This window comes from Leopardus geoffroyi, chromosome B4 (assembly GCF_018350155.1).
Source record: "Leopardus geoffroyi isolate Oge1 chromosome B4, O.geoffroyi_Oge1_pat1.0, whole genome shotgun sequence".
Classification (NCBI taxonomy): Eukaryota; Metazoa; Chordata; class Mammalia; order Carnivora; family Felidae; genus Leopardus; species Leopardus geoffroyi.
Window position 1 is genome coordinate 40,989,159 of NC_059341.1, and position 16,438 is coordinate 41,005,596.

A 16,438-nucleotide genomic window follows, 5' to 3' on the forward strand; every position below is an offset into this window, starting at 1 on the left:
TTTTTGAGAGACAGACAGACAGACAGAGTGCAAGTCGGGGAGGGGCAGAGAGAGAGGGAGACACAGAATCTGAAGCAGGCTCCAGCCTCTGAGCTGTCAGCATAGAGCCCGATGTGGGGCTCCAACTCATGAACCGCAAGATTGTGACCTGAGCCAAAGTTGGTGGCTTAACTGCCTGAGCCACCCAGGCACCCCTGTTTTTGCTTTTTTAAGTAGGCTTCACGCCCAGCATGAAGCCCAACACAGGGCTTGAACTCACAACCCTGAGATCATGACCTAAGCTGAGATCAAGAGTCAGACACTTAACCGATTGAACTACCCAGGCGTCCCAAGGCTAATTCTTTGATAAGCACAAGCGTAGAGCAGAAATGACAGTAAGGGACACGGACCTCTCTTAGGTCCCAGGTGTTGTCAACAAGAGGGAGGACTGAGGACAAGGTCTGTGGCAAGTGCTGACTGTACCTCCAGTGCATGTTCAGTCCCTGCCCACAGCATTCTCAGGTTAACACTGTCATGTCCATAGGGAAGCCAGCAGCCTCAGTCTCCCATTGTCCAGGAGCCTCACTGGGCCTCCATATGTTGTGGGGAGAGGAGGAAGTATCGCCTTCTTTCTTTTAACTCTCCAGGAGCCCAGGGGGGAGCTAGGCCAGAGCCTGCCCACCAGAGTCAGGACCCACTTAGTGTGTGCTTGTCCTGTACTCAGTGTACAGGGAGGTCCCAGCCTGGCCCCACTGTGTCCCTGCCCCAACAGTGGCACTCGTGAGTCAAGAGAACCCAGTCTGTGCCAGAGCATCCAGGCTAGAAATGGGGAGGGACACTCCTACTTTTCCCCACGGAGCCATGTCTGCTGTCTTGGAATTAGGCCAGGAGACCCTCACTCACCTGCAAGTGTCCTGTGAATGAGAAGGAAAGCCTGGCAACCATGAGTTTTTCTTTCCTGCACTGTCCGCCATGGGGCACCTGGGGGTATGTACTTCCTACTGATGTTTGGTGGTCGCCTTCTGTCTCATGAAGCCTAAGAGATCTGGGGAGATGCGGAATGACTCTCCTCCGCGGGGAGGAGTGTGATGCTGGTGACCGGGGTGCTGATAAAGTTCTTTTCACAAAGCCCGTTGGGTTCCTCTTTCGGAAGTACTTCTAATATGATCTCCTTTACTGTTAGCCATACTTAAAAAGCAAGGAAGGGCCACATCTCGCCATTCCTGTTCTACAGATTGGAAAACTGAGGCAATAGGGCTCTGAGCCAGGAAATCCAGAGCCTCGCTGTGGAAATACACCACTGGAGGCATGGGCACAGTTTTGACCCTATGGCAGGCTGAGGCCCTGGGTCGTCCTTTCCACCGTCGCCACCTCCACCTCCACCTCCACCCGACACGTCTACACCCACCACCAAGTCCTGGGGAAAAGAAGTGGAACAAACAATTAAAGAAACAGAGGCCTGGCCACACGGTGGGCCGTCCCAGCTCTCAGGGCAGAGAACCAAGCTCTCTCAGGAGCAGGGCTCTGACATAGGGCGCCTCTGTTGAGGAGGCATCCATGGGAATCACTCTCATGCAAACCCTGGTCCGAGCGAGAGTGTGGGGAGACCAGCTGGCCCTGGGGGTCAAGGACAACTTGGCAGGGGGTGCCGCCTGCACAGGCCTCTAGTTCAACAGTGCCAAGCTGGGATTTGGCACCTCGGTTCTGTCCCTTGGTGGGAAGGGCTGCCCTTTAGGGTCCAGTATCTCAACTTGCCCACCTACAAAATGGGATTTTCAGAAGATTGGGAGATTACTCAGAAGTGTCTTATCTGATGTTTATGTAAGGATCACTCGTAAAGAAGCAGGCATCTAAAACCTGGAATGGGAGGGGGTCAGCCTGTGAGGTTTCCCAGGGTGAAAGGGAAGGGACAAATGTCGGCCACTTAGGGAAGACGCTGCTCTATGTCACTTAATGAGCCGTGTGATTTTGTAAGGAATCGACCTCATTGGTGCATGGCTGTGCCCCTTGAGCAACCTGCTTCTTTTTTATCATATGGTACATATACAGAGTACATCTGAAACATGAACAGATTAAAGAATAATCAGGAAGGGAATATCCGCGTCACCACCACCCAAGTTAAGAGCTAGAATATTGCCAGTGCCCTAGACCCTGCTCTCACAAGTGCTATTCCCTTATCAGAAATCCCTTCCTTCCCCTACAGGGCGCGCACACTTTGACTCTATGTTAATTCTTTTCTTTATCTTGGTCATTTAAATGTACCTCTGAAAAGCAGAGCAGTTCTTAACTATAAGGCATCACATTGTATGTTTTTTTGGTGTCTCTTGCTGCTGTTGTTTGGCATCATGAGATGCACTCATAGTATTGCACGTAGCTACAATGGCTCATTTTTCACTGCTGTAGAGTATTCTAGTGTCCATGAAGTATCCATTCTACCGGCTGGACTGCTAGTAGGTAATTGTTCCCAGCTTGCTGATATTTTTAGCAAATGGACTGATTCCCACACTGGGCCCCTGTTACTACCAGGTGCACGGTGAGAGGCAGGGACCACCAAGGGTGGTCCCAGAACCCTTTGCAAGTGTCCCCTTTGGTGTTGTGGGGCTGTGCTCCTACCAGCAGCTGGGACTGATGTCCACATCCTGTATATCCTGCAGCTTGCTGGGATCGCGGTCCTTGCTGTTGGACTATGGCTCCGATTCGACTCTCAGACCAAGAGCATCTTCGAGCAAGACAGTCAACCTTCCAGCTTCTACACAGGTGAGCAGGGGGAGACAGTACTTCCTCCAACCGTGGAGATTCTGTGTTGATCCAGGGATGGGCCTGGGGAAAGACTTTTGCTCTGGCCACACTGGCCTGTCACGTCCCTTTCCAGCCATGCTTGGTATTGTATGTGCCGCAAATTTGCATCGGACTGATGTGGTTGGTTTCTTCATGCTGACTGAGTCTGGCATTCTGACCATTCCCCCAATAGGAAATGGGCTTTGCCAAAGTTACTGCCACTCTTGAGGGTTTAAGAACCTCTGTTCTTGTCCCTGACCCTCTCTTAATGTCATGTCTCCTTAGGCTTGATCATTTCTTTAATTCAAAAAACTTTGTCCTGGGGATCCAGAGTCCCAGGAGTAGGAGGGGTGAGTCCTCCCCACTGTACAGATAGGGGCTCTGAGACCCAAAACACCTGTCTCCTGCATAGTACAGTCAGGATTAATAAGAGAGTCAGACCCTTAGTGCTGGTAAATGCCACAGGGTATTTGGTTTTATTTGTTTTCTTTTTTAATGTTTATTTTTGAGACAAAGACAGAGACAGAGCATGAGTGGGGGAGGAGCAGAGAGAGAGGGAGACACAGAATCCAAAACAGGCTCCAGGCTCCGAGCTGTCAGCACAAGAGCTGGCAGGGCTCGAACTCACAAACAGCGAGATCATGACCTCATGACCTGAGCCAAAATCGGCCACTTAACCAACTGAGCCACCCAGGCACCCCTATTTGTGTGTTTTCTAAAGTGCTTTTGCTTTAGGGCAAAAGTTTCCAGTTTGAACACAAATAGGCTTAGCAGGTTGCACATGGCTCCTGGGCATTCTTTTGTCTTTTCTACCATTAGTCTGTCCTTTTCACCTGCTGGGTCACCACCAAGGCTCACCCCCAGTTTCTAGTCGACACAAAATCCGTAGCCCTTCTTTCTGTGTTGGGGGTAGGAAACACTTCATTTACGAGAAACGGAGGAGCCCCCTATTTTTAGGATTACACTGTCATGTCATCAGGCTCAAAGTGTAAGTTTGGTCACTTCCTTCCCACCCACCAAAGGAGTTATTTTTAAAAAAAGATGGAAAACACAGGCTGAAGAGAGTTATTCCCCAGGCCTTCTGGAAGGACAAGGTGGCTGGCGGACACATGCACCCCCTTCCCGCCTCCCAGAGGCCACCTGGGCTGGGCCTGCCCAGCCTGCTTAGCCACACGCACCCAGGCCCTCTGGATGTTTCCCTGCTTGTATTGCTTGTTGCTGTTGTTTTTTAGGGTGTGTGTCCCTATTTCCAGAAAGAAAGTGAAGGAAAGAAAAGCACAAGTATGTTTTTTGAAAAAAAAAAACAACAAAAACAAAAAAAACTACACACACACACACACACATACACACACACACACACACATGCACGCACATGAGGTTTTAGGAAGCAGGTTTCCATAGTGCCCTGACTTGTTTTAGCAACAGCATTTTTGCAGGTCTGTAGCTGGGAGCCTGGAATGCGGCCCTGTTGAGAGAGAGCAGCACGAGGGTACTGTGCTGAGGGGGGGACCTGGAGCACCCCCTTGCCGCACCAGGGAGCTGTGAACCCTCTAGGGGAGAGGGGAGAGCATATCTGCACACATGTGGAAGCGAGTGGCATCCTGTTGGGACCAGTTGTCCTGAGGACAGCCTGGCCTCCTGCTCTGTCTGCACCGTTCTGTGCAGGGTGCCTGGCTGCACCTTTCCCAGTGGCCCCACCTCTCCCAGTGGCCCCACAGCCCTGGTTCTATCTTTTGGTCTCTAGGACTCTGACTAATTCCAAGTGTTTTTAGATGTGGGCAGCAAAAATCTCACTGGCAAGTGGACATATTAGGAGGGAGTCAACTCCTCCTTCATGTGTCGCTCACACTCTCATGTATATTGTTATGTGATTTAATCCTCATAATTCCATAGGGTACATGGAATGATTAGCATCTTCTCAATGAAGAAAGCAAGGCCTAGAGAGGTTAAAGAACTTGCCCAAGCTCGTACCCCTTAAGAGGCAGGGCTGGGATTCGAACCCAGGCCTACCAAAGCTGCTTCTTTTTTTTAATAATATTTTTTATTTTTATTTTTATTTATTTTTTAATCTTTATTTATTTTTGAGAGAGAGTGTGTGTGTGTGAGCAGGGGAGGGGCAGAGAGAGAGGGAGACACAGAATCTGAAGCAGGCTCCAGGCCCTGAGCTGTCAGCATAGAGCCCGATGTGGGGCTCAAACTCATGGACCATGAGATCATGACCTGAGCTGAACTCTGATGTTTAACTGACTGAGCCACCCAGGTGCCCCCCCCCTTTTTTTTAACGTTTATTTATTTTTGAGAGACAGAATATGAGCAGGGGAAGAGCAGAGAGAGAGAGGGAGACACAGAATCCGAAACAGCCTCCAGGCTTTGAGCTGTCAGCACAGAGCCCAGCGCAGGGCTCAAACTCATGAACCTGACCTGATATTAGAGGCTTAACTGACTGAGCCACCCAGGTGCCCCCAAAAGCTGCTTCTTGTATTACCCATGCTAGATTGTGGGGAGGATGCCCCATGTGGGAATAGAAGTGATCTCCACCGACTAGATGTTCCCTGTTGGGGGAACCTTGGCCTTTGACCTCACCCAAACTGTAGTTGGGGAGAGAGGTCACCAACGCTGGTGACCCTAGCCAGCTGATGACAGATGGGGTGGAGAAGGTGCACAGGGTAGCAGAAGAGTGATGAGCACACGGGTGGAGGAGGCACAGCCTGCCTCTGGGAATCTCACAAGATGCAGGAGGCCAGTGTTCCTACCTGAAGTGACCAGGAAGGTGACTTGAAGGCACAGTCCCAAAGACACTCAGGGATTTCTAGTTGGAGGCCAGTGGCCATCACCCCCTCGGATCTAACAGAGGACTGTTGACGCTTTGCTTCCCTAGGAAAGGGCTCCACTTTGGTGATTGTATTCTGCTTGCAGAAGCCCAAGCAAAGGAGGGTAATTCAGGTGACACTAGAACATCAGTCAGACGAGTGACCGCCTGGGTTTGGCTAGGCCTGGCAATTCACCAAGTGCTCTGGGAAACTGAGTCATCGTCATCCATGGGCAAAGGGCCAAGGAGGCTTCATTCTGTGTGTCCCCTTCCCCCTTGAGCTGTGACACCAGCCTTTGTATTGGCCCATGGCCCCTCTTCCAACAGAGTGTCAGCTCCACCCCTGCCGATATTCCCAGCATCGTGGGGTGACTGTACCTGGCACTGGGGCACTAGCCATCTGTGGGGCAGCCCCCAGGCCAGCCTGACCACACAACTGGCCCTTCAGAAAACCTGAAGGGCCCAGGGGTGTCTTTTCTCCAGGGGGGCAACAGCTTCTAAAATAAAGAAAGAACACATAACCAGGCAGAGAAGCAAGTTAAAAATGAAACTTTCCAACATTCAGAACAGTCAGTAGTGAATCCAGAACAGCTGACAGCCTTATATGGGCCTTCTCTCCAATTCAGGCCCTGGGAGATTCAGCCCGTCAGCAGTATCTGTAATCCCAGGCCGCAAACGTGTTGGGGAACTTCATTTTCTTGGTCCGGGGCCAGCAGCCCTTCTTAACTCCTTGGTGTCCTTCCAGAACCATCACCGCTAAATGAGGACATCTGGGGGCTCCAGCCAGAGGCCACAGATGACCACCCCTCCCCAGGGTCATTCCTCTCTTTATGACAAGGCACCTGATAATTTCCAGAATACATGGCTTTTGCCCTCTGCGAGCTAGGGCAGTTAGCGGCCTCGGGCAGTTTGTTTTGTTGCCCTGTGCCTGGTTCTCCCCATCCTGAAACTGGCAGAGCTTACACACCCCACACCTCTCTGAGACAGAGAACTACCTACCGGGCTTGGCTTGTTAAGTGTGAACGGCCATCGGTGGAAGGAAGCAGGACCGAGAGAGAGAGCCAGTGGGGAGCCGCGTAGGGTTCCTTTGAACCCCCGACTGAGTCTTTGGAGACAATAAACTGTTCTAAGTTGCGAGATGGGCTTGGGGTGATGCCAAGAGGCTGATGTGTCACTCTGTCGCCGAAGCCCAGAGTCCTGATACACAGGGGAAAAGAATGCTCAGTTTCGTGTATAAAAGGACACCCGGGCATTTGCTTCTGCTGCACCAAAGGCTTTTTCTCTCTGGCTAGGCCTGCACTGTCAGCCTGAAAAAGGAAGAATAAACAGCCCTTAAGCAAATTAATACAGTAATCCTGGAGAAGGCTCCGTGACAAATAACTTTTTCCATGAGTCAGACAGAAAGCTAACATTCACTTGTTTTATAAAGGGGAACACGTTGTCATTTATCATTGCCGGCCTTTGCTAACAAGCTCAGGATGCAGGCGAGGAGGAGCCTTTCCAAAGGGAAGCCCTGCGTGGCCCTGTAAGAGGCCGCCAAGCCTTCCAGTGGTTCTGTGGCTTCCGGCAGGGGGGGGGGGGGGGTGGGGAAGGGGGGGAGGTGTGGCTTGCAGATGAGCCCCTGCTCCAGTTTGATGGCCGGTGCTAAAATCCCCATGGACAACCACCAGGGGGTTGCTTGTCTTCATCCCCGGCTGAAGAGGGTAAGCCAAGACACCCCAGATTGGCAGCTACCTGAGCAAGATTTAAACCCAACAAGACCCTTTGTCCTACAAGCTTCATCTGCTGAGCCCAAGAAATGGATGTTTATAATTAACCAAGAAGCCCATTAGGAGGAGAATGTCCTCTCTCTCTCTCTCTCTCCCTCTCCCTCTCCCTCTCCCTCTCTCTCCCTCTCCCTCCCTCTCCCTCTCCCTCCCTCTCCCTCTCCCTCTCCCTCTCCCTCTCCCCCTCTCTCCCTCTCTCTCTCTCTATGCATAGGAAAGCTTTTTCCTTTAGTGTAGCTCCCTACTGCTGCTTATCCAACTCTCCTGACTTCTGCCAGGGCTGTCCCGGCTTATGAACTGGGGTCTGGACTTAGAGAAAACATGTCTGTCTGTTCATTCCCACTGACTCTATTCCATGTGCTTGTAAATCCTTTTGATCTCTTAATACGCCCTATTTATTCAGCCTCTGCCGCAGAGCTCAAAGGAGTGACCCTCATCCTTCGTTGTCTTGCCCCAGTGAGATGGGGAGAAACCAGGGCGATCTGACTGACTGCTGCAGCTCACTGGTGGCCCCATGGCAGAGCCCGAAGCTGAGGGAGGCCGCCCCTCCCACGGCACCCATGCAGTGCACCCGTGGCCCCACAGTATCGAACGGCCCAGGAGGATAGGACTTGACTCCAGGACAGGCTGCATTTGTCCCCTTGCCCAGTCTGGGCCAGGCATGCATGGGAACAATACCCATATTCATACAACATAGGGGTTTGCCAGTAAACCCACGTGACCTGACATCACGACAGATGTGGGGGGAAAAGGCAGAGACACAAATGCTCCCTTGTGTGTGCTCTGCTGGGTGCTGCCCGTGAACCTCAGCTGCAGGCAGACTGCACGGTTTGTTGCCTGCAAAGCCTCGGCCCCGGGACTGGGGGTGCAGATGTGGGACAGTGAGGTCACTGTGACACCTGCCAAGGTTCTCACTGCAGTACCCTGTTGTGTATTGTGTGGAAACATCGCAGACACTCTCTCTCAGCTTCAGCCCTGCACTTCAAGGAAGTCTCCCTAGTCCCAGTTCGTAGGGAGGGTTCCGCGAGTATGTAAAAATTCATCACTGTGGTTATTAATAATTGTCATTCATCCTCCGTATTACTAAGACTAACAGTAGCTAGCATCTGTTGTGCACATTTGGGTTAGATCACTTAATCTTTACAACGATCCTTGAGGCAGGCATTAGTACCATCCCCGTTTTGCAGATAGAAAGTTATTGCACAGAGAGATTAAGCAGCTTCCCCAGGGTCACAGAGCTGGCTTTCACACCCAGACATGCTCTCACCATGCGACAGGAGTCCTTCCCAAGGTTGGACAGAATATGCCTGCAAGACAGGGAGGCACACGGGATTGCTCTGCCAGTGTCCCCATGGGGCCTGCATGTTGGGGAGCTGGGAAAGGGGGTGGTCCCTGCAGGACAGCTGCGGCTTTTCAAGAATATAACTGCAAGATGGGTCCGTCTGGGCATTCCCTGGGGGGTTATAGGATGACGAAGGCCAGGCTCCAGTGTGTTCCCCTCCCAGGGGTTTGCTTCATGTTGGGCCTAGGCAGAAGTCACTCCCTTCTCACCGCCTCCCTCTCCCCCCATCAGTTACTCAAACTGACGACTTAGAAACAGGGTCACTCACTCACCCTCCCTTTAAAGGAGGATCCTTTTCAGCCTTCACCTGGGGTAAATGAATTGCAACTGTAAGATCTCTTTAGGGCACTCGAAGAGATGTTGTTTTGGAATGTTCTAGCCACCAGCCTCTCATTCTAATGGTAAAGAAACCGAGGCTCAGAGAGGGAGAGCGTCTTCCCCATGATCACACAGCAGTTAGCAATGTTGAGATCAAACCAAGGGTCTTCTGACACCAGGGCTGTGTTCTTTGCACTAGAGCAAGTACCCCTACCTTTGCCAACCTGTGCCCCTGGGTGTTACTAACTGCACATGCCTCACCGCCACCTGGAAGCAGGGCAGAGAGGCATCTCCCTTCTGGGAATGAGGCAGAGCTGGTCCACCTGAGCATGGATGTCTAAGTGTACACAACCCCTTTCCTTTGGAAAACTTGCTCTGACAGACTCTTCTGTCAGGTAGAGGCCAGCAGAAGGCTCATCAGAGTCCCAGGAAGTTAGCCCCAGTTTGGAGGGTCTATTTTAGTTAGTGTGAATGGACTCATCTTGCTGGAAACAGCTGACAAACTGGATCAGTTCACATCCTGAGTCAAACCTGGGGATTCCCATGGGTATCTTTGTCCTGGTTATAGAAGGTAATGAGCACCTTCCAGGAAAGTGAGGGTAAGAGAGGGGTGAGGGCTTAATGGGGCGGGGTCCTAGAAAAGAGATTGGTGGGGAGGAGACTTAAAAGCAGAGGTGGAAGAGGCTGTTTTTGTTGTTGTTGTTGTTTTATTTTTTAATGTTTATTTTTGAGAGACAGAACATGAGTGGGGAAGGGGCAGAGAGAGAGGGAGCACAGAATCTGAAGCAGGCCGCAGGCTCTGAGCTGTCAGCACAGAGCCCGATGTGAGGCTCAAACTCAGGAACTGCGAGATCATGACCTGAGCCGAAGTCGGGTGCTTAACTGACTGAGCCACCCAGGAGCCCCAAGGAGGCTGTTTTTAAGGATGGGGGCAGCACAGATTCTTAGAGGGTGGAAAAAGAATTGCAGCACATGTCTGGGTCTCAACAATAATGACCCCATGCCTTGCCCTCTGCTCTCTGTCCTCAGGAGTTTATATTCTGATTGGAGCTGGTGCCCTCATGATGCTGGTGGGTTTCCTGGGCTGCTGTGGGGCCGTGCAAGAGTCCCAGTGCATGCTGGGATTGGTGAGTACCCCTTCTGCTCCCCACAGCCACTCTGACCCAAGGGCCCCGCCCCCAAGATCTCATAGAACAGATGGGGTGGGATGGGGTCCAGAGGGTACCTTAAAGGCATGAGCTATCCTCAGCCCCCACAGTGTTGCTCCATTCCAGGCCCCACCCCAGCCTCCTAGCCAGGTAGCCATCTTGCCCTCCTCCCCTGTAGTGATGCCTTGCTTCTCTTCTGTTCTGGAGCCTCTCTGTCTTATCACTTCCTTTAGGCGACTAAATGCCAGGACTTTGTTTTCCCCCTTTTCGAGGACCACGTTTGCTTTTTTTCCCTGAATCCACAGGTACCTTCGCCTTCTCTTATTTTAAAATTTGTTAACAATTTTCTTCAAATTCCAGAGTGCATTCACTTTCTTTATTTCCTCAAATCCCTGTGGGTTTTGTGAGTGAGCGATCGTATCTTATCACTGACTCTTAATTAACACCTTAGGAATATCAATTCTGGGGTCAGCTGTGCCCCATTCTTTCCTCCTGAATGGGAATCTCTTCCTACTACTGCTTTCGCTCCTCGCCTTGGCTCAATGCTCACAGTTCCATAAATTTCTTCCATCCCTTCCAGGCTGTTCATTTGCGCCCCCAGATGCCCAACTCCCAGGGAGTTATTCCTCCTTATCCTCCGGAATACCCTTTGTGGTTGGCTGGCTGGGATTTCCCCTCATCTTACCCCTTCTTTGCCTTCTAGTTCTTTGGCTTCCTCTTGGTGATATTTGCCATTGAAATAGCTGCGGCCATCTGGGGCTATTCCCACAAAGATGAGGTAGGTGTCTCCCATAAGATCTCTCGGGAGTGATACAGGTTTCGGAATTCGGGGGTGGGAATGATGAGAGTGACAGGTGTCTCAGCTGGCCACTTTGGTCAGCTTTCAGCCATCAAACATGCTCCTACTTCACGCTCCCACATGCCCAGCAGAGTGTGAGCTCCCCCAGGGCAGGCAATGTGGGTGTGGTGCCAGCCACAGCTTCCAGTTCCCTGAATGGTGCTGGCACGGAGCAAATATTCAAGAAATACTCATCAGGTCTGTGTGTGTATGTGTCTCGCACCTCAGCGGCCCTGTCCCCAACTCCTCTGGAAGGATGGCTTAGGAAAACGAGCCTCTGCTAGGGCTGGAGCCCCCCTGCTCCTTCACCTAGTCTATGAATAGGTGCCACCATGAGCCAAGTGCTGGCCAGACCCAGTGTGGGTCCAGTGATACACAAGCTGTGGTCCCCGCACTTTGCACCCAAATATGCATTTGGAGAATGCATATATGCAAATATGTACTAGGAGAAGTGTCCTAGAAGTCATTTATATCCAGAAGTTCCATGGGGTTTGAGAAGGTGGCATGCCAACAGGAAATCTCTTCTGGCTTCATGGAAAAGGGGACACTCACCTAAATCTTGGATGAGAGAAAGGATTTCAGGAGGAAAGTTGGTGGGAGACCCAGTACTTTCCGGCAGAGACAGCTGAATGTGGGTTCCAATGGGGAGCCACTGAGGGAGGAGTTGTGGGCCAGGATGGGCCATATCAGAACCGTGTATTAGGAAAGGCAGTCTTGGCATGTTTAGCAAGAGAGAGAAGAGACGAGAGACTGGATGCAGGAACCCTGTTTAAAAAAAAAAAAAAAAGATTTAATTATCCAGATATAAATGCTACAACTGAAGAAAGAGGAAGGGGTGATCACGACACCTGCTGGAGAAATTCTGGATGTTGGTCAGTTAATTAATTGATTGGGGGCAGGGGGGCAAGGGACAGGCGTTTGTTAAACTAGGGTGTACTGAGGTACCCAGTACTCTGTGCCAGACACTGCGCTAAGGGCTTATCATGCAGCATCTCATTTAAGTCCTCACAATAACCACTGAGGCACGGACTCTTATAATCTCCATCCTACATATGCAGAAACTGAAGTACAGAGAGGGTTAGTAACTTGCCAAAAGTCACACAGCCTCTAAGTGAAAAAGAAAAGCTGCAAGCCTGAGGAACTAGCCCGGTCAGGAGTAGAATTTTTTTTATTATTATTATTGTTCTTTAGATTGAGGAGAGTCCATTCGGTGCACAAGTAGAGGAGAAGTTGCCAACTGGGGCAGGAGGGACCTGCCAAAGGTGCAAGAGAAGAAGGGAAAACCGGATTGGGTTCCTAGGGACGTGGGAGGAGACGAGAAGGGCACCGGAGGTGCTGGGAGAGGCAGGACCAGTCTGGTGGCTTCAGTCTGCTCAGTGACGTTTTCCAAGCACAGGAATTTGTTGGCTGAGCGTGAACAAGATGGAACAGGTGACGTTTATATGTTCTTGAAAAAGCCCTATCTGCCCCGCTCTCGTCCGCCCGTCGTAGGTGATTCAGGAAGTCCAGGAGTTTTACAAGGACACCTACAACAAGCTGAAATCCAAGGACGAGCCCCAGCGGGACACCCTGAAAGCCATCCACTATGCGGTATGTCACCTGCGCCAACACCGCGACCCTCGCTGACCTTCCGTCAGAACGCACGTGCACACGGGGTACTGGTTGCCCCAGCCTGTGCATCTCCATTCCAATCATCCTTTTTTGTTTGTTTCTCTCGCCCCATCCCTGCGCTTCCCCCTGCAGCTGGACTGCTGTGGTTTGGCTGGTGGAGTAGAACAGTTTATCTCCGACATCTGCCCCCAAAAGGATATACTGTCATCCATCACAGTGAAGGTAAACTTAAAAACCCAATGAAGGTAAACTGTTGCGCCCTGGCCCTGCTGCTCTGGACAAATCCCACAAGGGTTGAAGTGAAACCTTGCCCTCTCGTTCTGGGAAGACAGGCATCTAAGTGCTTCAGAACTACCCTTTCCACCTACGGAAGAGCCCCGTGGCAGCCATGTCTTTCTTCCCCTCCCTGGGGCCTCTGTTTCCTCCAGGGCAGCAAAACAAAGGCCAGACCAGGGAAACAGCAAAGTGTTCTAGTGACACCTGGATCTGCCAGCTGCTGGCTTCTATCCCGCCTCCCCCAGCTGTGCTCTGAATTCTGCACTCCCGCTTCTTAGACGTACAAACAGCTCACGACTGTAAGCTAGAGCTCATGTCCACACTTCAGAATAATAGGAAGTAGCCTGATGGCCTGATAAGAAATAGGCCCCAAAGCAAGTGCTTCCCCTTCTTCCTTCCCTTATTTCTTACCCAGACTTTAAGGACCCACCTCCATATCTCTTTTGGTTCTCCTTTCCCTCCGCCAGTCAGGACACCTGAGCACTCCTGTCCTCTGCCCTTTCTCCCGGATCCCCAATGTCCTGGTGTGACACAGGCGCTGTGGGAGGGGGGAAGTGTGCCTGGAGCAGGGATTGTGTGTGACCCGAGTCTTGGTTTGCCCCCCTAAGCCCTGCCCTGAGGCCATCAAAGAAGTCTTTCACAACAAATTCCACATCATCGGCGCAGTGGGCATTGGGATTGCCGTGGTGATGGTGAGTATTGAGGACGTGGGGAGGGAATGATGTCACAGCGATTAACATCTGTGAAGCACATAGTCTGCCCAGGCACTGTTTTAATGAATCAATTCATTCATCAACTAATTTAATCCTCACCATACTTATGAGATGGGAACTGTTAGTATTCCCATTTTACAGACCAGGGAGTGGAGGGACAGGTCTAGTTGATCAAAGCCTCTGAGCTCGTGAGTGAAGCATCTGGGATTTGAGCTTTGTGCGTCTCCAGAATGCATTCTTCTAACCCTTAGGGTTCAGGGGGCAAATGTGAGGGGATGCTGGTCCTGCTGGTCCATGAACCACGCTTTGAGTAGCAAGGGTGTAGATCACCCAGCCCTGTTAGTGATCCTTTAGGACTTGTTTTTGTTATGTGCCTGCTTTTCTTTTCCCAGAGAAAGTAGTTCAGTGAAAGTTACATGGACAGGAATTACTTCACACACACACATCACACCCATAGTCTGAAAGGCATGCAAAGGTGGACAACCAGAGGGAGGATTCCAGGCTTCAAATAATCTACTGTCTTGCTAATCAGCCCTAGAAACCATTAAGTGCAAGCAAGGTTCCCTGGGGTTACCTCATTCCCCAAGAGGGACCTTCCTCTGCCCTAGTAAGACTATCCCGAGAAAGTGAGAATTCTTTCCTTTCTTAGTGGTTATTTACACCTAAGAAAGGCTTTGAGGCAGCTTTCAGTAAAAGGCGTAATAATACCTTTTAAAATAGAATATAAAACAGACATTCACAAAGATGGGAAGTACAAGCCTATGTGGATTATCGGAACGTCTGGCATTTGAGCATTAAATTTAGCTCTGAACTGGGGCGCCTGGGTGGCTCAGTTGGCTGAGCGGCTGACTTCAACTCGGGTCATGATCTCACAGTTTGTAAGTTCGAGCCCCTCATCAGCCCCTGCTGACAGCAAGTGAGCCCTCTTCCCCCTGTCCCCCCCCCCCCCCGCCGCCCCCCACCCCATTCACGCTCTCTCAAAACTAAATAAAACTTTTTTTTTTTTTAATTCTAAATTTAGCTCTGAGCTTATTTGTCACACTCTGGAAGTTCTTCAGGGAAGTTGCGTGTGCAGTTTACATTGACAAGTGGCTGCAGACCCTCAGAATCCCACCAGTCAGCGGCTCCCCCCATTAGAGCCAGCTAGCCTCCGTCTCTCCTGCTTTGGCACACTGTACATGCCTGACCATGCAGTCACCATTCTTCTCGTTTGTCTTGGCCCGAGTGACTCCCGTCTTTCCTGTCCCTCAACCTTCCCTGAGCCACGCCACCCTGTTCCTCATGTTCCTTTCTGTCTTCTAGATATTTGGCATGATCTTCAGTATGATCCTGTGCTGTGCTATCCGCAGGAGCCGAGAGATGGTCTAGAGTCAGCTTGTACCCCTGAGCAGGAAAGCCCACCCCTAAAAATTGTTGCTTATTTTCCTGGGGTTTTGTTTTACTGTGTTTTGGGGGGGGGGTTGTTTGGGGGTTTTTTTTGGTGTTGTATTGTTTTTGTTTGTTTTTTTATTTTTTTGCCACTAACGTTAGTATGCATTCCGCATTGCTAAACAAAAGTTATTCCATGTTTGTGTTTTTAATGCTTTATTCAATATTGGTATTTGTAGTTGAGAGATTTGGGGATTTGGTTTGCTTTGGTTTACATTTTTTTGGTTGTTTGTTTTTGCTTATTATGTTAAGCAGAAATCCTGCAATGAAAGGTACTATATTTGCTAGACTCTAGACAAAAGATATTGTACATAAAGAGAATTTTTTTTGTCTTTAAATAGATAAAAAAATGTCTATCAAACTTAATCAGGTTGTAACTTATGTTGAAGACAATTTGATACATAATAAATGATGATGAGAATATCCTCGACTCGTTTTTGGTTTTTGCTTCCTTTATTTTTTTACAGCTATTTATTTTTCACATGTCTTTCAACTGCTGTTTTGTCTAACTGCATTTATATGAGAAATAGGTTGGGAGGTTGGTCTCCCTACATGACTAATGAAGAAAGCGAGAGATGAAGGGATTTTGATCCAAGATCACACAATTATTAACATTTATTTAGCTCTGAATTGGGGCGCCTGGTGTGGAGTCCACACCAGAACCTAGCCCACGACTCCTCCTTGTAGCATTAGGTTGTATCTTGGGGGGGCAACAGTAAACGCGACTCCCTGATGGGAGGGACTTTGTTTTATTCACTGCTGTGCCCCAAGCACCTAGAACCTATTGTCTAGTGCATAGTAGGTGCTCAGTAAGTATTTGTTATCCATTAATATTCATTGGTTGAATAAATGAGAGCATACACATCGGGGTTTGATCAGGGAAGCAAAATATTGATGTTAAATATTATATATCATTTCCATCCTATATATCCATTATATATATATAATACATATAATATATAATACATATTTATAATGTGTGTGTGTGTGTGTGTGTGTGTGTGTGTGTGTGTATAATTTGCTACAGGGATTTGACCTTGGACAATCATTGGAGTTGCTTACACAGTTTCTTTAAGACCATTGTCTTTGTGGGGTTCCTGGGTGGTTCAGTCAGTTAAGCTTCTGACTCTTGATCTCATCTCAGGTCTTGATCTCAGGGTGGTGAGTTCCAGCCTGGAGTTTAAAAAATAAATAAATAAATAAATAAATAAATAAAATCCATTTTTTTGCATTTGACACTGGATCTTGAAGCCCACAGGGCAGACAGTCGGGAAGGCAAGAAGATGGATGTAGTTGGGGAGAGCAAGAACAGGCCAGAAGTCGAACATGAGTTAGCACCCATGAGGACAGACAAATCTATATCAATTCTTATTCCTCTGATGGTGGTGTGGGTCCTACAGAGGCCAGGACCCTATGTAGTGGAGCTAAACAC

At 49.8% G+C, this 16,438-nt stretch overlaps 1 protein-coding gene across 1 annotated transcript in view; it reads left to right on the forward strand.

The window, feature by feature from the left end:
- Window positions 1-15,429, forward strand: part of CD9 (CD9 molecule) — a 33,914-nt gene extending 18,485 nt beyond the window's left edge. The window contains exons 2-8 of the mRNA XM_045462591.1: window positions 2,634-2,736; window positions 10,022-10,119; window positions 10,844-10,918; window positions 12,470-12,568; window positions 12,722-12,811; window positions 13,474-13,557; window positions 14,881-15,429. Coding sequence (XP_045318547.1) covers window positions 2,634-2,736; window positions 10,022-10,119; window positions 10,844-10,918; window positions 12,470-12,568; window positions 12,722-12,811; window positions 13,474-13,557; window positions 14,881-14,946 — 615 coding nt within the window. The 3' untranslated portion in view covers window positions 14,947-15,429. The remainder of the gene's footprint in view (window positions 1-2,633; window positions 2,737-10,021; window positions 10,120-10,843; window positions 10,919-12,469; window positions 12,569-12,721; window positions 12,812-13,473; window positions 13,558-14,880) is intronic.
- The last annotated feature ends 1,009 nt before the right edge of the window (window positions 15,430-16,438 follow it).